This window comes from Glandiceps talaboti, chromosome 2 (genome assembly GCF_964340395.1).
Source record: "Glandiceps talaboti chromosome 2, keGlaTala1.1, whole genome shotgun sequence".
NCBI lineage: Eukaryota > Metazoa > Hemichordata > Enteropneusta > Spengelidae > Glandiceps > Glandiceps talaboti.
In genome coordinates, this window is record NC_135550.1 from 28,983,217 (window position 1) to 29,009,912 (window position 26,696).

A 26,696-nucleotide genomic window follows, 5' to 3' on the forward strand; every position below is an offset into this window, starting at 1 on the left:
AAGGTATGGTCAGTGTTAGGAACACACATATTAAGGATACAGTTTGATCAATAACTATTAAAATAGGAGAAAAATAAGGAGACTTCTTGTCATTCATGTGGTCAAGGCCAAGGTGTCATTATTGTCAAATATATCTTTGTGTCTTTTTTCACCTCCTTGCATTGATAATCACCAATATAAATCATTTATTGAAAGGAAATGTTATTAAAACATTGATGACACTACACATAATGACTATGAACTCTAAAATTTTACCTGGCTATTCAAAGTTTGCTATCATGGTAGTTTATTGTATTTAGGAACCCGAGTAAAAAATGGTATGGTAGCACTCTATTATAACGTACACAAGCTTTTTATTTAGGAACTGTAGTATGTCTGTCATGTACAACTCAACTCATTATGGTCATCAAAATGGCTGACATTAGAAATTCAACACTGCTCTATAGAACTACCTAAACTTTTTTGCGTCAGTACTAGTCATAACAAAATCTTATAATGTGATAGTTTGTAAGATTTTCCTCTGATTTTTATATTTGCACATTGTCAAATTGTTCAAAATGATGTCAAGGAAATAGTGTTTGTAAAAAAAAAAGTACAGAAAAGATATGATGGTCCAGACAAACATATGTACATGCATGGACTATTGTATCCAACCTCTTTCAGCACTGAATAGCACCATTTGAAGTAGTCAAGCATGTAAGCATAAATAATGGAGACAAAACATTTATTTTATCTATGCAATCGTTGGACTCAGTGATGTGTTCCAATTTGAATACAGTGTATATGTGACTGACAGTCAGATGTTGATGAAATCTATTAAATGACATATATTTCCTGCTTGTGTAATAGACTACTAAGAAACAAAAGAAATTTACCACTGAGTATCTTATTTTGAATATGCTGGATACGTACTATAAATTAGGTCAAACAGATTTCCTGAGCTATTTTCTTGTCATTGATTGTTAAATGTGTGGTGTTGTATACATGAGTAAGACGGCAATCACAGAGACAGTGATGTGGTGGTAGATATTCAAATATACCAGGATTAATTTGTACAATTAGTGGAATATTAGAGGCAGTATAAGGAATTTGATAAAATATACACAGCAATTTAAAAAGTGAAATATTGGAAATTAATGACAGTCCATTATACATTATATTAAATCAGAGAATTAAATAATGCTAATAGCTGTATAAATATTTGCAATGTATATAATGTAAAAATGTCCCACATAATGCATCATTTACAGTAATAGAAGCACTCCTTTGACACATGGTTTTACACAAAACAGTATGATATGGCTATTTGAAGAAAGACTCAGCGACAGTCCATTAGTGCTACAGCTACATTCTGTAATCACTACTGACGTTGACCAAATTATGTCATGATATTGCTGCAATGTCTGATTTGAGTTGTTTCCATTTAGGTCATTCGGTAAAAGAGTATGTATGTGTTTGTCTATGTCTGTAGGCGAGGGATTATTACGTTTAGATAATTCCACTAGTGTTGGTAGGGTCAAAGGGGTAGTTATATATATCAAGGCATGCTATGTAAATACCAACATCGATGTCATTGATTCTTTGTACAAACCACATTGCATGCTTGGAATATTTTTTATTACCTGTAGTTTATCGAGAATTATGGAATGATGGAATCTCAATTTGCAGACAATTAATAAAATATAGCACTATCGAATTTCATAACACTTTTTAGAAACCAATTCTGCATCATTAATGTGCAATGGTGACTGCAGTGTAATGTAATTACCATTATCTTAAATCTAAAGTCTTCTGTGTAAGTTAATGTAACCGTTCTGTGCAGGTCTTATTTTAGGAGCTAAATACTATAGAAGCTTGAGAGTCCTAAGAAGTGGTGGTTTGCTATGACATTGTTTTTAGCAATAAAAGACACTCTGTCAGCAGGCTGGAAATGAATGAATGAATGAATGAATGGAAGGGAGGGATAATGTCAACATAGCTATTGTTGATGAAAGAAATACCTTTATAATGGATTACAACATAGCTAGTGTAGAAGAATTTTAAACAAAGAATGTTTTATTTTTGTTTTAAACAAAGAATCACTGTAACAAGACTGTTCACTGGTGTAGTGATTTCTGTTTGAGAAGTTTATATTCCTAAATGTTTTACCTATAGCTTAAATTTTCTATCCATGGCACTGTAGCTGGCCCTTGCTATGGTTTTGTTGTTCCACATTATAAACCATAGGGTGATATTATTATATTATCATGTGGAAAAGCTGTGGTGTGGCTTAGATATAAATCATAGAAAAAGGAAAAATGTCTGTCTTTAATATTTGTTGGCGATAATCTATTGACCAGACACTAGAGGCTTTGTATGACGTCACTGTCATGAATCAGTATTATACACAAACAAAGCTTGATGTGATAAAATAGTGTATCTGTTTAGTAGTAAACACCTGACTAGACACTGTTGATAGTTGAATCTACCATACCCAAATGTACAGTGTAGAAAATTCATATAGAAATTGTTATCAAGTGATGTGTACATCTTTTGAATCTAGTGTAATAGACCTAAACAATAATTCATGGTTTATGTGTAGTCCCACACATTATCAACACACATGCAAATACTGTCATACTCTCTTATCAGTGGCTCGTTCACCTAAACTCAAATTATTTTATAGCCTCTCGCCCATTACTGACAAACTTGTATTTTACATCATTCTTTGCTTTTTTGGTAGTTGAATCTAATTTCTTTTCTTTATGTTGAAAGTAAATTTCCCTTTAAAAAATTTCGTTCTTTCATGTTTGTTATATTTAAATGCATATTCACATACTACTACATATACATACATCAAACAAATGTACAGAAATGTAATCTTTTTTATTAAAGTCTTCAGATAGAAGTACCTATTCTTTTATAGCTGTCTCTACATATAATACATATCAAGTTCAGATTTGAATATTGATGTTACTGAATGTAAATGATTTCAAATAGACTATAAATTAGATTTGTCAAAATATTCACTAGTGTATATGATTATGAATCATGCTGTTGAGATACATCCATCATCTAAAACACAAATGTAATTACTATTCCTATGATGACATTGCTTGGGCAACTAAAATGAGTAATTCTTACTTTTGTGGTTTTATCATGTTATGACCTTACCTTCCCCTTTCAAGATTCTTAGTAGGAGTGCACAGATCAATTTTTGATATCATGGATTTCTTTTTTCTGACTTCTCCAACAGAGTATGAAAAGGACGCTTCGATCCAATGAAATATTTATACCACAGGGTGGTGTGCTAGACACTGATTTAGATCTGTCATTTTCACTTCAGGTAAGTAATATAATTACATATGTACCATGTTGATTATGTAGTACATGTAGTATATTGTTTGTGTATGGAGTCAGAGAATGTGCTGTCGTAGAATGAACAGTCTTTTAGTTCTGATTTGCTGCAGCTAACTTATTTAGTATAACAGCAGCATCTGCTGTCTGTTGTATCCTGTCACTATATTAGGATGCTGTATTGCATATCATGAAGGAAGCATATCCTTGGAGGATCTTGGAGAGGTCTGCTAAGTCTTATCTGGAATAGAGTAATCTTTTCTGTATACTGAACAGGAAATGAAGGGATGATTTCAACTCTGCATCATGGAAAACGTATGTGGCCATAGAAATTAAACCAGGAATGAATGCGTAACAGATTTGTATGCCTGAAATCTTTACAAAACAAAAGAAAAGTATTTAGATTTAGCAAAAATAGACAGATTTCCATAGAATATGTTAATTACACACATGCATGATCGCACAACTATTGAACACCAGACTAAACATTAAGGTAGGTGAAATGAATTAATGCATGGCATAATCTACCCACAGTATTTTCCCAAATAAAAATGTAGTACATTGCATGGGTAGAGTTGTAGGTAGGTATGTGCTGTAGGAAATAACATGTCTATATTACAATAATAATAGCTATATCACATGCACACCGCATCAATAATCACTTTACCCCAGCATACTTTACTACTTATACTGTAGCCTAGGCAATTCATATCGTAAAGTCTTGTTTTCAAAAAATCTAATTACTTTTCCAAGGCAGATTAGATATAATGTTGATATTTCAACGGCTAATCCAGCTATCTCTACTTTTATCATTACAATATGTTGAAATCTAACTCAGATGTATTGTATGTTTGTTTTTTTTCATTTTGTCACATTTATTAAAATTTGCAATTTCTAAATATACATGTACGTACATGTAATATTTGTTGTTTATTTCGTTGTGTGTAAATTTTGTAGCTGAAAAGAGAATATAATCGAAATGTACATATTCAAAATTATTTTCAAACACCAGTGTACTGCCTGTTATGGCTATTTAATTTGTTTAATACTTAGAAATAAGATAATTGGATGCAAGATGTGAGATGTGAAGTCACAACAAGCTTTTAGTCTAATTTCAGTTGTACATTTTAGCTATAAAAAGTTTTTAATTTTGTCATTTCATTAACAAAATTATAAGTTAATTACATGCTTTCATTTGGTTGATTGATTGTCAATGCTGTCATCAGAGCTTTGTTTTTCTATATGATAAGAATGACAACTCTGAATTTAAAAACATCAAGTGTTATTAATTTCAGGTCTGTAAATGTCAGTGTCTACTTATACATACTTTATACAATGATTATGCCCTTATGCAGTTCTCATTAGCTCAAAATTGCTATGCACAAGTGGTAACAGTCAAGTATTTGGTAATATACCATGATATTTATTATACTGGAAAATAAAATATATGGTACTGCTATATATTTCAAAAGGGATTTGTTTATTAGCAGTAAAAAATTGGTTGATTTGTGTGGAAAATTTAGTATCCATTGTTTTCTACAGTAGTAAATACTTGTCATTGCAAAGTTCAGAGACTGTGGAAAATGTATGATGTGTGTGCCTTTCTTACCTTTAACCTACATTCAATATCTCCTTACATTGCTAAACTAGAAGTGTGTCATGATGCTAAATAGAAACACTCAGTCATGTATTGTAAATTTGGATTTGATGGTTTTATTTTTTAAGGATACACGCCTGAAAGTGTATTCCATAGTTGAAATGTTGGTGCTGACACTACACTGTGAGCATACATCATTACATGCTCTTCAGCTTCCTATTGTAGGAATGGAATACTACAACATTGTTACTCATATTCAGTATTACTATGGCATACAAATGTAGTATGGTTGGAAAACAGTTGTTAGAATTCTTCTCATACATCACATAGCTACAATTGATGTGTTTTGTAACAGTTTGATGTATGTAATAATAATATTTCACAGGAGTATAGCTTGTCATTTGTGACACATTCTACCAATTGTAACTGTCAGTGTTTCCAGATGACGTCACTCTATCACCATAACTGATCTATATCATTCTGTTATAAAAAGTATAAAACTCATTATTTGTAGAGGTCGAGTTCTGTAAATCATCTCATCATTAGTATGTATTTGGAACTGAATAATTAACATTTATACATCCAGATATTGAATCTTAAAAACCTTCATTAAGCTTTCATTTTACAAGATATCTTGTGAAAAGGTAAAATGTACCGGAATTTCCATGTTAATTTACTGGGGGGTCCTCATGAATAGTACATGAATGATTTGGAAACCTATGCAAGTTTTACCAGATTTCCCTTTGTTATGAGAGTTCTCAAACTTTAGCAAACCCACTTTTATTTTTCGTGGCCCCAACTTTACCTTTAGATAGAACATTCTCTTTCAACATTTTGTTTTGCTATGATTTTATTAACCCCCCCACCCCACATACACACATACACACACACACACACACACACATTGAGGGGTCTTATTAGTTTTGTCTGTCTGTTCATCTTTCCTTGCATACGAACAACTCAAGTTATTTGGTTAAAACCTGATAGAATTCAATATCGAGGGCATATGTACAACATATATCAGTGTAGGTGAGCATAAATGTTCACCTATGTTAATATTAGATATGTTGTTCCTGTATAACTATGTCATTTGACCACCAAACTTGACCATTATAAACATTTGTACATTGTAATAATGGGTTGAAAATAGGGGTTCACCATACTTGTTTCCATGGTAATAATTCGTGTAAAGATCAAAACTCATTAAAATTAATTTGTGCTTACTGAAGTAAATATTGTAAAAAAAAAGGATAAAATATGTTTAAACTTTTCCCCATGAAGTTGATGTAAGAATTTATAATATAAGTAGTTGTTTGTAAAGGTTGTCATGCCAACATTGTTAACATCTGGATTTGAAAGAGCACAGGGAAGGAAAAAAGTCAGTTTCTGTAAGTCTACAAAATCTGTAGACTTACAAATTGTAGTTTGAAAGTTTTTTCTATGTGGATTTTCAAGTTGAAAATGCAAAGAAATCAATCGGTTACCATAATCTTTGTCAAATTACACCAAAGACAATATGTTGAAATGGAAAGAAAGACCAAGTTAAAATAATATTAAAAGGCATTTTGTATTAATTTCTGCTAACTTAGGGAGTCCAAAAATGTGTGCACATGAAAGATGTAATTGCTGGCAAGGTAGTGTTGAAATATTTGGAACAGCAAAACTCTGAACATTATTTTAGTATGAGAAAAATGGACCCTCAAGGCGTTGTCATTATTATTCAACCTTATACTGAATTCATACACTTTTTATGATCTTAACTTTCCATCAGTTAGCCTGGCAAGACCACAAATTGCAACTGAACAGCTTCTAAGCAAATAAGCAGTTTATTTTTACATAAAATGTGCATATAAATTTGGCATTCTTCTCATTAGGTCTAATGTATGTCAGCATCTGAAGTCAAGTATTAATAGTATGCAACATTTCCTTCAGAGCCTGTGCAAAGGTGACACAGAATATTAGATATGTGCAACATGGTACATGCAGTAATTCCAGGCTGTATACATATATACTTCAATATTCACATTTAATGGTGATGACACATTACATGGGCACATGGAGATGCAAACAATGTTGGTGCTTATTAAAGTCACCTATTCATGGTATTGAAAATCTTCACATACATACAATATCAAAGAAACACATTAACGTATCTAGAATGACACTTCTGAAATATTAGGTAATATTTTTCCTTTTGGAATAATGCATGCTGTCTCCATATTGTATTAAATATACTCCTATATCAGGTCTTTGATTTATATAATGGTTTACAGAAGCTATACACATATAACAAATTGTGTGTGAGTATATGACTAGGTACTAGGTATTTAATCAATTTTGTATTTCGAGACTAATTACAGATTGTTTACCCATTACAAGAGCCATTTCAGGAGGAAGTGTGGTATGTCTCAATCTGACTTTATGAGCTTAATCTTGATTCTGAAATACCGATAATACATTTTATGGGTATTGGAATTGTGTCTCAGATGGAGACTTGTTTTTTATGTATACTGTTTGTCAAAGTGATTCTTTAATCCATCAGAAAATACTATTGAGACTCTGAGAGTCGGAAGTCAGAAGTCTTTAAAGCCTTGATTTATCCATACAGAAATGAAATGAGTACTGTCTGGAGTGGGTTTCAGATCACCTGTTACACAGTCTGTTGATTTTTATTGTCATGTACATACACAAGGTTGTTATACAGGTGTGTGCAGTTACAATAATCACAAAACCAGAAGTTCTTTGTCTGTCAACATGCTTTTACATCATTCACATATTTAGTTGTCTGTTAAATAGCCTGTCTTAAATTTGTATTGTACTTTGCAAGGTCTTGTAACCATACACCTGCAGTCATTTGTCAGCATTGTAGCTGTTCAGATCCTTTGTGTGTGTGGCTACAGTAAACATTGCAGAGTAACAACAATGTCAATAAGGAAAATGGTACCCCCATTTTGTAGTTCAGTACAGTCACTATTTCAAGGCCAATATTGTTGTTTGTTCATGTGAACAGTGTTTGTGTACAACAAAACAAAACCTAGCATTGAATTGCCTTTCTGTATTGTTCCCAGATTTGTTCATAGTTTCTTCCTTGTCTGTGATTTTTTGAAGAACTGATTGTTCACAATAGATAACTGCTGTGTCCAGTTTTTATAATTGATCATTTTTGTCTATAATGGTGTTTTGAATCATTCAGGAATTATTTCTTTGCTGTTATACAAGTAAAAATCATGAAATGTATATAGATACATCACATAGCTGACACTGGTGTATTTTCTACTGAACATTCTGAATTGTAATCTCTCAAAAACTTCTTGTGCCAAGCGGAATACCCAGTGAAAATTTCCATTGCTTCGTGTGTCCAACATAACCATAACCACAACATAGTGTACGTGAGTAGACAAGGATATTGTGAAAACAGATCACAGGCATAAAATACAAAGTTCTATTTTCAGCAGTCATAAGTGCCAAGGAAAATAAATCATTTTCCCATGTGTTCACTTGTTTTAGTTTAAACTTGAAAACAGATACATTGTTTTCCTGTAGACGTAATGCATTTTAAAACCTGTACATGCATGTTAACCAAAATATTGCCTGCATGTAAACAGAAAGCTACTAGCTGCTTACTACAACTATACAAGCAGCTCAAAGTAAGACTGAAATATGTTGAATATACCGTTGATAAAATCAATCCTGTTCAAACTTTCAATTAGGAGAGTGGAGGAAACACTTAGTTTTACCAAGTTCAATACTACAACAGTAACAGGCAAATAAACCTAGTGACATGTTTGAGTGAGAGGAAGTGATGTTTATGTTTTGTTGCTGTATTTTGTATACACTGACATGTGAAAGGGCACCTTCTGAACAAATCCAAGGAATGACATTCCACCTTTGAAAAGACTGGACAATGTACGAGTGGAAGACCATTTTAGAACAACATTTTCTAATCCTTCTCAGATTAACATTACAATATGTGGTGTGTTATTATGTTTACAAATGATTCACACAATTCAGGTACATACCTTCTATTGATGGGTCATTCATTTTCAATGGGGTTCTACAAAAGCCCATTAGTCCAGTTTTAGAGAATTAACTCAATTTACTGACCTAGAAATAAAATGTGGATTGAGACTTAAGTTACAATTTTTTTTGTAATAATGTTGATGTGAAAGGTTTCCATATCTGGTGTTAAAATGCCAGTACAATATGGACCTGTTTGTTTGTACATAGCATGCACCATCTGTGACATCAACATTATAAAGATAATGAAGAAATTGAATTGTGCTACTGTTAAAATAACATGCATCATAAAATACATTCAATCACTCTAGCACTTTTAGTACTTAGTCTAAAATCCGTTTACGTTTATCATCAGTTTCTCTTCATATACATGGCAGCCTTTATGAAGATTAATGGTTGTAAAATATTGTTTCAAAGTGGTTGCTTACATTGGTTTTCAAGGGGTATAGAAGTATTGATAATTTATATTTGTCATGTCACACAAAGTGACATGTACAAATGTAGGAATTCATTACTATGTTGTCAAAATTCAGTGTTTCATTTCTAATTTCGTACTTTCAATATTTACTGTGTTTGATGGATTATGTAGAAAAATGACTTTGTAATTGAAGCAATTAAATGTTTATTATGGAACTAACTCACTAATCCTAACAGCACTACATGTAGTGTCACATACATTCTAATAGGTTTTGTGATGAATGTATTCTACCAGCATATCTTTCTCATTAACATTTAATTTTTTATCTATTTTACATGGTACATATACTGGTAGTGCTGCCAATGTTGCATCATCATCATTTGCATTGCATATTCTCTAATTTATTCATCCCAGATGTCACATACACTATGTACAAGAGAGGTTTCCACAAATAATGTGCAATACCAACAGAGCTTGGACAATGTAGAAAATGTCAACTGCAAATTAACAACTTTCCTTGGTATTTGCATAATATTCAAAAACAATCACCACCATGAGAGGACTGTGACATTGTTTAGTGTTCGTGTTATCATAGTGTTTGTACACCTATCTCTATGATGAAATGCATGATTTAAAAGCTTGAAAGCTGATTTCGTTCAACTTATATTTTCCTGGTATCGGCTATACTCTGTAGATAATTTATGATAAATTTCATCACTTTGTTTTGAGGCCTAATCACGTTTGATGTATGATGGCCACTTTTGCCATAAAAATGCTTACTGTGCTCACAGATGTGGAGACTATGTGATATTAGGAATGAACACTATGAAAAATATGCATTTTGAAATTCAACATCACAAGTCATATTGAGCCATTTTATGCATATTCTAACAGAAGTTTCTGATGCATATTATAACATATTGGTTCAAGTGTCTGGTACCATGTAATTTGTGTTTTATGTGAGTCACTTTTGTGATGACTTTAATTTACAAAATTGAAAGAGCCTAAATTTGCTTAGACTGTGTCTGCACTGAAGTTTTGTATCTGTATAGAGTGTGTTGTCTGTCTGCCAATCAATCAATCAATCAATCAATCAAGTTATGTGATACTGTGTGATTGATACTTTTAAGGCATTTTTTGTTGGCTACCTATGAATTTTGATATCAGCTATATTGCCATCCATTATTATACTCTAGTAAGATTTTACATGTAGTCTAATCTTGAACATTAATTGTCAAATAAATGAAATATATTTATGTTGTGCCCATTTCATCATGTGTAATGCCATAGTCGACAGGTGACAAAGAAAGATTCATGCATCTTTCTTCAGACACTGTCTTCCATTACATACATTGTGTTAATTTCTTAGTCATCTCATGTCTATGCATTTAATATCAAAAGTTGGTTAGTTTGTATTCAGTATATGTTTGTCCTGTGTGATTGTCTGCAAGTGTGCCATACATCAAGAATCACATTTACGCAATGACTTTCACCTTAATTTGTTATATACAAATGAGAACTTACAATCAATACCAGAAATGTGATTGAATTTGGTTCCAACATGGTGCACAGGCCACGAATGGCATCCTAATATTTTGTGACATGTAGCAGTACACGTTTGCAAGTAATCAGCATTTTTCACTTGCCATGCTCATGTACTATGATGTAGGTGGAAATGACAGCCCCAGGTGATATGTGGTGATTTGTAACATTACATAGACGTGCATGTAATCTGAGAAATGTTCAAGTAAATGGTGCTCAATTTGAAGAACAAGTCTGTCAAGTAGAAAACTGGAATAAATTATTTAGTGTTTGCCTATTGCTAATGGTCACTAGCAATATACATATTACTGAAATTGGTCTCCAGAGATTTTTTTTTTCCATCAACAACTCCCAACATTTACACAACACTGAGCATTTACTGCTAATAAATCGAAAGCATTAAAATAGCTCATTTGTAACTTGAGACATCTAGATGGTAATATATACCAGTACATGTATATATACATCAAGAACCATGACACATTAATAATTGGCTTCCACAGTTCCTGTTTTCCAGTACCAATTATATGTCGGCCATGAAAAATAAACAGATGAAGAAGACATTATTTTTACACTGTTGAATTATTATCCTGGATGTTGTTACTGAATACTTGGTGCCAGAAAATTTAATTAATATGTTGTGTTTTTCTTGGGAAGTGAGTACAATACTCACATGCTCTTAAACCCTCTGTAAAAAAAGACTCATTCCAATACTGTGAATGTCTGGTGTTCCTTTATGGAAAATCTGTACATCTTTATAGTCTAGCTCTACTGACATCAGTTGTGATATGTATCAAGGAAAAATTGGAAGGGCATTTATTAACTTTAAACATCGGTATTTAATAACAAGATAGAACTTACAAATATGGTAAATGACACTCTTTTGGTCATTTGATAAGCACCTCACATAAAGAAATGTACACATATATTTATTTATTAATTTTATACAAACCAAATACTGCAATTAAAATGTTTGAAATTTGATATTCAATAACTTAATATAAAGCAGGAACAGTAACGAACAGCCTGGCTACAGTTGCATATTTCTATTTCTGGTGCTGTTGTATGCCCACAGGCTACTGTAGTGTCAACACTCCTTTCATGAAGCAGGAACAGCAATGAACATCCTGGCTACAGTAGTATTTTTCTATTCCTGATGCTGTTGTATGCCCACAGGCTACTGTGGTGACACTCCTTTCAGTTTTGAAAATGAAATGAAAAAGTACATCTATTGTACGTTGTCATCTGTACCTTCTTTCATGTTTGAGATTAGTGTCTGGAAGATGAACACCATTCATATAGTGTTTTGTATTTAGACTAATTTCTTGAATTTGTCTGGCCTTCAGACATACATTATTTTCATATTATGAAATACAGTGGGCTCTGAAATTGATGTAGATACTGTGGTATCACTAAATTTTAGAGAAACAGTACGAGATTAATAGTCAAAATGCAAATGTAACCAAAATTCGGGTAACTATTTGTACAATACACCAAATTATACTTCAGGTAATTATTTTCATTTAAAATGACCCAAAGTAATGATTACATTTATCCAGTGGTTAAATTATTCAAGATAAATATGAAATTTAGCATTAGACCTAATTTTAACAGGTCATTGACAATGACACATACATTGTACATAATACAGCTACTGGGCCAATTTATATGCAGTTCATATGAAAAAAGAGTACATGTACATACAAATGGAGATAATTTGAATCCAAGTGAATTGTGCATGATGGTGACCTGTATCTTCCTTATTAGTATCAAAATGACACACTAAGTATGTGAGAAATTACACGTAATCACATGTTGGATACACTGATGTCTAATTTCCTACACAGCACAGTCTCCTATACTGAAATCTGACTTGCATATTATAGCAGGATTTAGTAGATTCTACTTCCTCACAATCCAGCTTTAAATAGAATTTCTATAGTGCATTTTAACATCCTGTTGACCTGTAAGAGCTGGTATACTTATTAGGAATGGGACTTCAGGCATTATGAAAGCTGATCTGAAATTCAATTTCATGACACTGTCCTTCGTATGTGTGTGATTGGGTATTGATAAACCTCAAAGTGACATCTACACAGATCTAGGCAATTGGTATTTCACCTAAATTATGTCTAACTAATTTAGTTTTCAGTCATTGGTCAATATCAGCATTTTAAAATACAACTTTCTATCCTTCAGTGGGTTTCATGTGGAGATTCATTGTACACTGTTCGTCAAACACAATTTGTCCACCAATTTCATCACAGGCAACTTGCAAGTAGATCTTTCCCTTCCTTTGGTTTAGTGAAAGAGTACAAATAACTGATCTTGTCTATCATATCACTCCATTTACAGTCCCCCTGAGGAACATTGCAACCATTGTAGTATGTAATGCATTAAACAAGATAACCATGATTCTAAGTGTAGTCTGTTTATAGTTAATTATCAAGGGCTTTCCAAACTATTAAAATAAACAAACCTGTCACTTTTGAAATATTAGTGTCCTTTTCACACCTTTATAATTGAAAGTAGGTGTCTTGTCATTGACAGTTCATTATTTCATGTCTAAATTTGAAATTGACGTCATTGTAAAGACAAAATGTAGCCAGTATGCATATTTCTATGAATGAAATGTTCACATCCTTCCATTATTAAAGGTTCAATTAATTTTGATGGATCAAGAAGGACATGGACAAAGTTGATTTTATGAGGAATCTTTAGCCGTTATATTTCATCGGAAATGTAAATTTCTGTATTTGAATTTTCAAATAACCTTGATGTTAATTTCATCAAACCAGAAGTTGGGCATGTAGGTGATATCTTGACAACACACATTTCATTTTCAGTATGTTAAAATGCATTCATTGGAAAGAAAAAAATAAAGGATTTTACTTGTACAAAAAACAGACATCAGCACAAAATAGGTTGTTGTTTTTTTAACCCACAGACAGATTAAAATGGACTTATGGGGTGAAACAGACTGGTCAATGGACTTAAAAATGCTGTCTTACAATTAGTCCAACACCTGTCTACGTAGCTCATTAATTTCTATAACTATAACAATTACATTAGAATGAAATGAAATATTGAACTACAAGAGGCAAAACAAATAAATGTTTCATCACATCATTTGAATATATAAATTGTGTAAATAAACATCTAACATGCAAAATATATGATATTGGAGGGAAGATACAGGTTACAATCTAAACATGATAGATAGACTTGTATAGTGTAATAGGTAGTGCACACTTTAATCATTGAAGTATAATTTCTATGTTTTGACAAGTTAAAATATAGGAAATTGGTTTGGTGCTATAGTTGTCCTATTCAACAGGTTACATGTTATGTTATCATCACTTCCTTCATGTATTTTACTTCTTTTGCCACTACATTACATAATGTGTAATGTCTGTATTTGAATAATTTGGCGTGACGTTACAAATATGACTAAAATATTATATTTTATGTGAACCATTGAACCTCAACATTGTCATTTCATCCCGCTCTGTGTGATTTTTTGATGGTTACTTGTCTACAAATGAGACCTGTGGAAATAAACTGAATATATAAAAAGGTGACATTTTGTGAAGTTTGCAAAATTGAATGTAGGCCACTCTATATGTTTATATATTGGCAGGAAAGCGATTTAGTAGTTTATTGAATATTAAAGTGAATGTGCATAATCCGTTATAAGTGTAATTTGAAATGCGGATAGATTTATACCATCAATTTGTATGTAATAATTCTGCCCATTTCTATGTCGCAATATAGTTTGTATATATCCAAGAATTTCTATCTATAACCCTGTGAGATTACCTGGTGACTACCCCAATGAGGTTGTACCTGCAAGAGATAACCAGTTAGTTAGTTATCTGTAGGGTTTTATTTTGATACTGGTACATATTCAAAATTGTCATCCTGCCAAAGATAATACAGAAGTTGTACATAATGTAGTCTGATAGTACCAGTGCTTCCCATGATAATTGTGTATCAAATACATGTATAATATATAATGATGCTACATACACATTGCAGTCTGCTAGTAACCACACAATGCATCTAATTTCTAAACAGAAGTGATGTGATGAAATTTGAAATGATTACATGTACATTGCAGTCTACTAGAACTAGTAATGTAACCACACAATGCATCTAAACAGAAGTAAACGATGAAATATTGAGAATAAATGACTTTGCATACACAGTGTAGTCTCTAGTATTGAAAGTAACCACACAATGCATCTAAACAGAAGTAATATGATGATCATAGTTACTCAATTAGTTATTGGACTACAAAGTTTGTCTGACATTCTATCTTCTCCTTCTTGACTTGACAAAACTTAATGAGAATGAGTTCCCTGGTACAGTCTATTTTTATGTGAATTTTACATCTCACACAACATTTTACAATAACACTTACTGTACGTGACTTAATACACATATGCAGTGTAATACATGTGTGCCAAACAGTACTTCTAAAATATTTTACATGGTAGTAAAGTATGTAGACCTATATACATTATGCTGTATCAACATTACTGGCCTTGTTTTCCAAATATTGCTCCTTTTTTTTGAGCAAAATATATTTTTATTGTTCTGTAGAAAATATTGTTCTGATTGAAAAACTCAAACCAATGCCCCCATTGATAAATTTACATAGCATGTATTATATAACAACTACAGGTTATTTCTTTTTTAATATCTGTATCACCTTCCCCAAACTTGAAATTTAATCACTCATTCATTGTAAACTAATATGAGAATGACAAGTATGGATTTGATTATCATTGAAAAATGTTGTACTCATGATTATTCAAGATGTCAGATATAAGAGAATTTCAATCTGTTTGTTGTGAAAGGGCAATATGGATGATGCCAATTAGAATGGCATTTTAATTATGTTTTGGTTGTAATTATGTCTGTTCTATGTACAAACAAATATGGCTTTAATTAGTAGTAGAACCTGATGTACTGACTGCAGGCTAGGCATGCAGGTGTTTTACAATATCTTCTAGAAGTTGATAAAATCAGGACAGTACCGTTCATTCAGAAAATTCAAATCATTGTATATCCTGGACTTTGTTAGACTGTAAGATAGGTCGTTTTTGCTCAGGCTTTGTAGCCGATAGTGTGGCACGAATGCTTTATTTTAAAGACTAGGACTTTGCTAGTATCATTGGTACATGTGTACAGGTTATGATAAAAATTTAATAACGTAAATTAGAAATCTATTAAACATTAACAATATGTTAGTGCAACTGATAGCTAAGAAATCTATGCCTAAAACTGCTTTAATTTGTTTACAACATCAGGTACATGTACATGTAGACAGTGATGTATTGGACCTCATTCAGACAAGATCAAGATGTGCGCACATATGGACAGTTATATATTTTATATCTCTACTCTTACAGATGCAAAGCAGCAGGGAAAAAGCATTAAATTCAATCATTATCTTGGAAAATACATGACTTTAATGTTGTTTTGTGACTGCCCTGATTTCTAGGGGTGGGATAACAAACAGTAAGGCCGCGTTTTATATGCAAAACATGCATCAACCAAAGACACTCAGGCTAGGCATTAGAGGCAACATTCTTCTTGCAGCCCTAATTGACACTTGTTTTAAAAATAACTTGACCATTTGGGTCAAAAATCCATGAGTGCTAGCTTGGAGCAGGGCTTGGAGTGTGTACAGCATGTAATGAAGATTGAACAAGTTCTTATGTATAAAAGAGGAGGTTTAACTTATAATATGTGTAAAAAACAAAAAAAAAAGGGTTTATTTTGTTACAAGTTTATTTCACTTTAGTGGATAATCAACAATTCATGTGCACTTCCTGAACTAAATAAATTGATTGTATAGTACTAGTAATAGCTAATAGTAGATTCACAGTTTTATTGCAATTTTAGGTCACAGTCTCACAACAACTAAACTGCTTTTCATCGCATTACTGTGATATATTTTTAACGACTATGTGTTGTTAAAATGTTATTTATAGATATATCATACAATATTTGCAGGGAAATTGACATAAATTATTTGAATAACAAACAATAAAAGAGGCCACCCTACCAGCAAACTGACAGTAGTTTGAGGATACATTTTACAGGAATTGATAAGAGATGAATTTATATGTATGATCTATATACATATGGCAGTTCTTTTGTTGTACTATATTCAGTCCTGCAAAATAAAAAAGAGGAAGAAAAATCAAATAAATGTGATCACAACCTCCATTGTATAATGTGTACTGTACATGTAAACAGTAGAGAGGACCATTGTAGGACAAATATGCAGCCAATTAAAAATTCCTATGCTTCCAAGTTCCAATTTTCGTGAAAGGAATCATGTATCATATCATAGCGGGATAGCTAAACTGAACCATTTTAAATCATCCTTTGTCCCATCTACTATCTCTGTTCTTACACCACAGCCGTTCTTTGTAGTGTCTTGTTGTAGACTTATTTTCACCATTGAAGTTTTATTTTTGTGTTCTGCTTTGTGTTTTTATCTGCGTGAACTGTCATTTTAATTTCCTCTAGTGGCATGAATAAAGTGATTCTGATGCTGATTCTGACAGTATCCAAGCAACAGCTTGAAATGTTGAAAATTTATGAATAGAATCAGTAAAATATGTCACGGATTTCAGTTATACATTAAGGGTGGCTACATGTATGGAATGAGGAGAAAATTTGACAAAAAGAACATGTTATTATATTACACCAGTTCAAGACATTGCAAGATTTTGATATGATGAAACAATCAACTGAAATGCTTAAATTTTCAGAATGTCAAATGAATCTCCTATGTAATTATATTATCTTTAGTGATTGAATATTGACATTTTATCTTCAGACTCCAGAGTGTATCACATTTGAATTTGTGATGGTAAGATCTCTACACTGATAATTTGTCTACCATATACCCTGCATTTATGTAAATTGTAATATGGTGAATATAAATCATCCTCACGTCTCATCTTTTTCTCTTTCTTTCTGCAGTATCCTCATTTCCTAAAGAGAGAAGGTAATAAGCTGCAAATTATGCTCCAAAGACGGAAAAGATACAAAAATAGAACAATACTAGGTTTCAAAACCCTTGCAGTGGGACTAGTTAGTATGTCACAGGTAAGTTGTTTGGCATTGTATATTTGCTGTGAAACATGCAGTGGGGATAGTTAGTATGTCACAGGTAAGTTGTTTGGCATTGTACACTTACTTTGCTAGCAGTATGGCTAGTTTTATAGTAAACTATGAATACATGTAAGCTGTATGGCTGTGCACAGTTGCTATTTAATAATGTTTTCCCAAGTGTAACAGCATATAATCTTAAAGTGATTCAACCTAAAGTAAATCCATGTATGCAGTCTGTCGGCAGTATTTAATTGTGTAATTTCTACTCAATACAGGAGTGTGTACTATTGCTTATACTGAGTTTACAATATGTTTTAAGGACTTATAAAAGCTTGGCTACAGTATTTCATAGTTGGTGCATGTCTTTGTTGATGATACATTGATAGACATCAGAAATCTATTAACAAAATTGTTATAGTAAAGAAAAAAAAGAAAAAAAACATACACATATTTACAAATTGTTTCATAGTACTGATTATTCAGTTTTGTGATTTACCATATGTGATGTTTTCAGAGATTCAGTAAAGTCACTAAGGTGTGAATTACAATTCCACAACCTCTAATTATAATATTAACCATTCTGTCAGAGTACACACAGTCAGAGATTACTTCTCTCTACATTTTAGATGACATGTAGTGTAGTTATCATGGAACTATTTCGTCATTTCTTATGGAAGTCAGCATATATGTATAGTTTGAGATAGATTATCATAAAATATAAATTTTGAAAAATAAATGTATTTAAGATTTGATTCATCTATGAAAGTGAGTAAACAATATAATTAAACTAAATGTGAAAATAATGACAAGTTCTGAGACTGATTGTCTAACCCTTACTTTATCACGGTATGCTATCAATGTCACCAGGTATTTTGCAGTTTGCATGTATTGAAAATATAAAGAATTGTTGGTTAATGAAATTGAAAAATTGTTGTCAAGTTTAATGTAATTAGATAAGACTTAGTGGGAATACAAACCAGGAACCTTAAAGGGGCATAGCTGAGTTTATATGTTTTTGGGGTGTAATTTTTGTTTTGCATATTAAAAGGTAGTCAGTACTCTACTTACTGATGTATACTTAACCATCACTTGCAATTTTCTGAACTCAAACCTAGTATTAGGATATAACTTATAAATGATCCGATGATGATGATACTTAAGTTATCATACATATCAAAAAATGTACAGGAACTGCCTACTATGCAATCAGTAGTTCTAATAATGCCAGAACACATCTTTTAAATTCATAGAAAGCATACATTAACATTAACATTACACTAGAGCAGTTTAAATGAAGTTTTTAGTAAACATTTTCTCTTGAATAAATAAGAAGTTTATAAACTTAGCTTCTTATATTTCTTTTAGTAAACATCAAATCACCACAGTGAAATTTAAGTCTGTAGATTCTCTGTGAGAGGTGCTTAAAATTCAATTAAATAGAAACTCAACTACTGTTGTTTTGACGGATATAAAGGTGACTCTTTTGACATCTGTTCACCCACACACAAGGAAGGCTACATACATGAATAAATGTGACTGGTTGTCTCCTTCCCCAGGACAGTCATGTTATATACTCAGTTCCCTATGACATGCATTCAGGTTTAGATTACAGAAGTTGCTTTCAAAATAGGATGTTTGCATAATATATCATGATGCAGGGACATGTTTCTGTGGATCTACTGTATTTGCCCAGCAGTTATATATGCATTAACTAATTATTGACTCATCTAGAGGGATGTTTTCAGAGTAAATAGTAACAAAAAGGATGACTGAAACACAACAGTTACTTAAGTAGCTAGATACACATAGATTTGATGTTTGATAAATGTATATTCTTGTCACCAAGAATACTAATAAATATTATATTACTGTAATAGTTGTGGTAATTCAACCATCTCACAGCGCATCCAGATTAAAATTTGTAAGATTTGTGGTCTATTATCATTAATACTCATAATTTATGAAAGTATTACCTGCATAACTAACATAATTGAAAATAATAGATAAGGTTTGTAATCAATCATCTAGAACAAAACTTAAATTTTATGTTTAAGTGTTAATGATGTGGAACAAATGTGATGTTAAAAGACATAATTGCTTTTAATTAATGAACAGCACTACTAGTTTAAGGAAAGGTTATCACTTGTCAGTGAATGTGAAGGGTCATACCTAATAGGGAAGTTTTGTCGTATTTCACTAGTTCTTGTATGTATTCTCTGAGGTGTATTATGGTGTCTCACAGGAATCTCTCTTATCCCTATTCATATTCAAATATTCAAGAAGTAATTATTTCCAGCTATAAATTGATGAATGACTCTATCCTTTAGGAAAGCAAGTAGTAAAGGGACTAAAGGTTGTATGTGTGCCATGAGTCTCATTGCAATCACCATTATTATTCACAACTGATAAACACTGTCGCAAGAAATCTCATATTTGGATGTGCTACATGTTTCAGATTATGGTCCTATGCAGTAGCAAGCATTTTAACTAGCAAATTGTGATACAGTGAAAAAAACATTCGCCCTGAAACAGCACATTGTCTGGTGTGACGAATATTTGCTAACTTCTTTGCATTGAAGTGTAGTGTAATATGAGGATCCTAGTAGGCTGTTGCCAAATTATTTACAATGTAATATTAATTGAAATAAATTCCACCCATTCTGTGCTCATACATGAAATGATTATAATAATAAATTCCAAAGTGGCCTGAGCTGAACAGAGTCAATAAATTGTTCTTTGCTCTTTGTGAAAATCTGAGATAAAACTGAAATCCATCAACAGATAGTATAAATACTGGTATCTCCTATATCATATCACACCATAATTATCAAACTTTTTGCAGTGACATGGCATGTTAAAGTTAGAATGAGACAGAAATCCAGTCTGGGCAATACCATCATTGTAGCCATACACAAATTCATAGCTCTGAAGCTGAACTTGAGTTCTGATCATACTTTTAACAATAGACTTATTTTTAGTCCCCCTTTTTTTCAATCGAAATAGTTTGATTAAAGCTAAAATTAGATTAAAGTATAAATAATATTGACCATCATTTCATGACAGTATACTGACAGTGATAATTGTACAGAACACCGCGTCAGTTATAAAATGACATTGTATGATACAGGGAAGTCTACAAATAGGATCATTTAGAAATATAGAAGTAACAATATGGCATATTTGATAAAGGTCTACTGAATCGTGAATGATCATACAAGTTATTGAAATATTTAAATGTATTAGGAGTAGTTATTCATATTTGTATATGATATGGAACAAGACTGTACTAGAGTCAGTTGACAGGTTGTGATGTTCTCAGTATTATTCCATAGTCTTACTAACTAGCATGAATAGGTTGTTACTTTGTAAATGAGTTGGTGATGATGTGCCAAGATAATGGTATTTTACACAAAGAGAAGTGTAGCAGTGTTAATACTTCTTTGAAGATACTACGTTTTTCAGGTTGATTTGGTCTGCATTGTATTGTAGGATATCAGATGATTGGAGTGGAACGGAAGGAAGTAAAATTATTGTTGCTATGGAAAGATAGATTGAAAGCATATATTAGGTGACCCTGTCAGTGGACATTCCCTCCATCGAAGTGTATCAATCATTTTTATAGGAATTGTATGTGGGTTTTAAGTAGAATGCATTTCTTCCAATCGTCTAATAGCCCATTGCATTGTTGTAATGAAAAATGAGAAGGCAGGTGACAGAGCACACAGATTTGCCAAAAAAAATGATATAAATGTCACAGTGTGATTTATTATAATCCCACATATGATTAACAGGGATTCATTTATATCATCAATGTTATAACCATTGTAAAATCTGCCCTGTCAAATCATAGTAGTAGAATTTTAATCTAAGAGAGAGTATTGAATACTATTAGGTGAAATTTTAGATTTGCAAAGCTTAACCAGGCATATTATTCAGTGAATGTAAAGCTACATGCATCCAACTTGTCATGTTATGTATTTTGTACATTACTTGGTTGGCGTCACCATCATTATCAATGATATCATCAAGACTAGTTGATATGCACAGCATTGTTTGCAAGTATTATCAAGAGAAATGTATCCTGACCAGTAATCAATTCATCTGAGATCAATCGTTATCAGTCTAATGGCATTTGATTACACAGGCAGTTCTGACAGAGGCAGGCAGACAGATGGACAGGTGGACAGACAGATACCCAGACACACAGACACACACAGACACAGACACACACACACAGACAGACACACACACACACAGAGACACAGAGAGAGAGAGACAGACACACACATACATACACACACACACACACATACACACACACACACACACACACACACGCACGCGCACATAGACAGAGAGTCAAACAAAGACAGACAGATACAGACACACACTTTGCCCAGTGGTATGCATTTCTACATATAAGGGAAAGAGAACAAAGTTTATGAAAAATGATATGATGAAAAATGTCAGTACTTGTAAAGGTGAAATGCAGGCCAAAAGACTGATGACACCTTCAGTATGGTACATTCATAGGACATGAAAGCACACAGCTGGATCCTCCAAGATAAAGCTAATCATCCTGATGGATATTCTGTGTGCTGTATTATTCGTATCGGGATTGAAAGATTATAGCCATGCTGTATTGTATGCTAGCAATGAATAAATGGAATCATGCAGATTATAGCCCCAAACAGTTCAATAGGAATACACATGTTGGAAGCAAAAAATATATTTTATTGCTTGGAGGAGTAATCACCCAGGAATCTCGCATGCAATAAGATGTGAGTCATAGGCTGAAAATGATAAAGATGGAAGTATTAAAAACCAACATTTGTTATTACCATTTACACATTGCATGTATATGTACTGTTATTAAAACATGCCGTACAACAGTTAAGCTGATGCTCTAGTTAAAATAAATTTGTTGATCTACAGATATTGACTATTGAATTCTCAGTTTAGAAGTAAAGCAGATCAAGAGGTAAAATAGTCTATATCTATGTCATGTTCCAACAGTAGGTTGATATATTCCTCAACTGATTCCTTATGGTCAAGTATCTCAACATGTTGTCTTCTCTTTAACTTTAATACTGACAGGTGTATTCCAGAGATGAACTATTGTTTGTAATTTCAATATACTCTCTAGTTTACTAAAATTCTTATTATCTACTAAGCAGTTACATACCATGTCTTTCCATTAGTTTGGCTTTTTATCTAAAAAATGAATATTTTGCTTCAGGCAAAAATTAATCCACATAGGTCACCATTTTATTTCAGGTCATGCTGAAGATTTAACATACCTACTTTGTGTCTCCATGAAGGAGTTTATATTCTTTTCCTAAAGTCTCAGACTGTCTGATAGAAAAAAGGAAAATGTGAATATGTGATGAAATAGGAGACAGTAATACATAAATCATAATGAGTATGATTTATGTATTAAAGATGACTCACTTTTAAGTACAAATATAGAGTACTATTGTAAAATTGAAATGTGTAAGTTTAAAATAAGACAAGCTGTGTTTGCATTCTAATCTAGATATTCATTTGTTATGATGTATGATTAAGATAGATATCCAAATTGAAATCAAGAGGAAGACAAACATTTCATCAACAGTTATATCCTTGAATAGAAGTGCGTGGAATGAATAGTCTTAATTAGCTGTCTGCCAAATGTCTGAGATTCAACTAAATATAGCCACCTGTCTGTTTTTACATGTAAAAAATACTTTAATGTGACATCTTTGCATATTTAGTTTAGTTTTGAAGAAGTAGAATGTTTTTTGTGTTTTATGTGAGTCATGTTTTATAAACTGATAATTTGGTAGTAGGTAAATTTTGAAATACAAATGATTGGTATTTGATGTAAAGTTTGTCCTTGCATAATTTGTATTCTGTTTACATTACAGTGATATGTATTGTTGTAACATCAGTACTACAAAGTTAGACAATGAATAAAAAAGTTGTAATACTAATCTTATTCAGCAAAGATGTCAGCCACATTTGTTTGTTTTTCTCTCTCAATACAGGTTTTGCAGAAATCGGTTGACAATGAATTAAACCTATATAGCAATACAAAAGATGGTCGACTCCATGTAGCAAAAGTAGTGGTGTATGGCCTTGTTAGTCAACCTGTCGATCAAGAGGAGCATGTCAGAAGGAAACGAAGAGGCAATGGTAAGAACTTTTGTTTCCTCTCTTGTGTGTGTATACTAGTAAAGGTAAACACTCAATTCTATATGTCTGTTTGTGTGTCTATCTACATGTTATTGTAAATATTTGTGCGTGTAGTTTAGCATGTTGTGATTAATGTTACACTATTCATTGTCGAATATATTAAAAATTTCAAGCTGTTTTTAATATCGTAATATTTTAATTAAAGATACAAAGCAAAGAAAGGGATAACTTAGTTATTATTTCATTAACTATTTTGTGTAACTTTAAGGCCGATGTGTATTTTGCAACCTCATCAAAAACAAGTGTTTTGTGTAATGTACCACAGTGTAACTTGTAAGCAAATGTTTGATATGATTTCGAAAAGTCATTGTTGCAAATACTGTAGATATGTTTGATACAGAAACTGCAGAGTTTGGGAGAAATTTAATCAAAAGCTGTCGTATTACGTGCATGAGCCATGAAGTAAGCTATTAAATCTTCCTGATTCAATGTAAGCAGTGTTTTGCCAAATTTGTATAATATCGTAGTAAAAAAATGCTGACAGCTGGTCCATTTATTTAATTTCCTATATCATGATATCATTGACAGTTTAGGATTTTCAAAATGAAAATCCAGATTAGAAAAAAAGAATGAAAGAGTTTTAAACCCCTTCAAAACTGAATTTAGAAAAATAAAAATAAAAGAACCTCAAGTGATTAAATTTGAACTATATTTGTGTAATATGGAGGTAGCTTTTACAAAAGGGTTTACAGACTATGGTAGTTTTCTCTCTCATCATGATGTTTAACAGGTAAGTGCATGCCAAGTATTGAAAGCTGGTAAATTTAAATGTCCATTCCAAAATGCAATTTCACATTTGATATGTATGCATGACATAAGTCAGTAGCTCTGTGGCATGATTGTTACACCTTTTGTGATAGGCAAAGTCCCCCTCCCCTCCTAAAAATAAGTATTGCTGACAAAACATGTCTACAAGATTGTTTTGTCTGTGGTGTCTTTCCTTCTAACTTTTGAGAGGATGTCTCTTACTAGTATCTGTTCTACCTCTTTTTCCCCCTTTTGATGTTTTTTTGACTGAAATACATACCCACAGCCAGTTTAGATGTACCACTGGCTCCATGCTGCAATCTCAATGTTGGATGTAGACGTAGTTTTCTCCTTTCTCTTCCTGTCCTTTTCTCTTTAGTTTCTTTGCATGGTTCACCAGCTCACAAAACTGGTAGGTAGTTGTCCACTAGTCTCAACGTAGCAAAACGTCTACCTTTAGACACTCCTTTGATAAAAGCATATTTCAAAAATGCAAGGATATAAACGATTATGCTCTGCTGGTGTTACCTCCATAGAAAGCATAATTTGTACATGTTTGGAAAATTGTGAATTAAGTTTAAAAATTTGATGAAATTCACATCATAGTGTTTTTTTGCCATGTACTGTGTCATTAAGTTGGAATGATATATATGATAAAGATAAGGGTTACATGTAAAAGCATATTTGCTGGATTTCACTTTCACACTTTATCCAGATTGGCAAAATTCTCTGACTGTATATTTTGTTGTTTTCTAAAAGCAAGTATATGCTCAGAACAGAGTGGTTGCCAAAGGAAAGGAAAAGTAGTGAAGCTGAAAACCCAACTGACATAAATGTTTTTACAAATGTATGACATTAGTTTTTAGTTCCTGAACAGGGAGGGCTATTACAATGGGCCTCATCTGTCCGTCTGTGTGTCCATCCATGATATCAATTACCGGACATGCAAAATCCAATGCAAAATTCTTAATGGACAATAACTAGATGGCAGTCATATTTGTTGTAAGAAATCACTTTTAATTAATGCAAAAAATTGTAATACATAGAGACTGCAGTCGAGTGTCTACTCCAGTGTTCTCCACAAGGGGTTTTAGCAGGACTATGGCCTTTAGCCCTGATAGCCTTGGTATAGCAGATGTGTGCCCTGTTATCATAGTCTCCCACCTCCCGTTTGCATCCTTTGAACCCTTCAGGGTCAGTTACCAAAATCAAGCCTGGCTTGCATATTGTGTTTGTATTTGTACACACTTTGTGATATTTAAAAAAGTGACCAATTTCATTCAAATCTTGTACAAAGGTGATACAGAACAAGGGAAATACACACATGCATCATGTCACTCTTTATATCACTTTCTACTGAATGGTGCCCATGTTTGTTGTAAAAATCCTCCATTTGTACACAAGAACTAAAAAGACACATGTATTTAATTCAAGTATGTGTCCATACATGTATATTATCAGAAGCAGTTTCACTTGTTCATCACACACAAGAAACATATTTGAGGGGGGGGGGGGGGGACTGTGTTTTCTATGAAGACTTGTAGTATGTTGTATGTTGCTGACCTTTTTATGAAGCTTTATAATGTTTTGAGGTTATATATCTTGCAGTATTTTCTCGGTGGGCCTAATACATTCCTTCTGAAACATGTTTGTACGTCTTAAGATTGA

The 26,696-nt window shown here is 32.5% G+C and overlaps 1 protein-coding gene across 1 annotated transcript in view; it reads left to right on the forward strand.

Moving 5' to 3' along the window:
- LOC144449426 (phosphofurin acidic cluster sorting protein 1-like) overlaps nucleotides 1-26,696 on the forward strand; it is a 58,000-nt gene that overhangs the window by 6,082 nt on the left and 25,222 nt on the right. Inside the window, exons 3-5 of the mRNA XM_078139961.1 lie at nucleotides 3,236-3,325; nucleotides 17,916-18,041; nucleotides 24,074-24,221. Coding sequence (XP_077996087.1) covers nucleotides 3,236-3,325; nucleotides 17,916-18,041; nucleotides 24,074-24,221 — 364 coding nt within the window. The remainder of the gene's footprint in view (nucleotides 1-3,235; nucleotides 3,326-17,915; nucleotides 18,042-24,073; nucleotides 24,222-26,696) is intronic.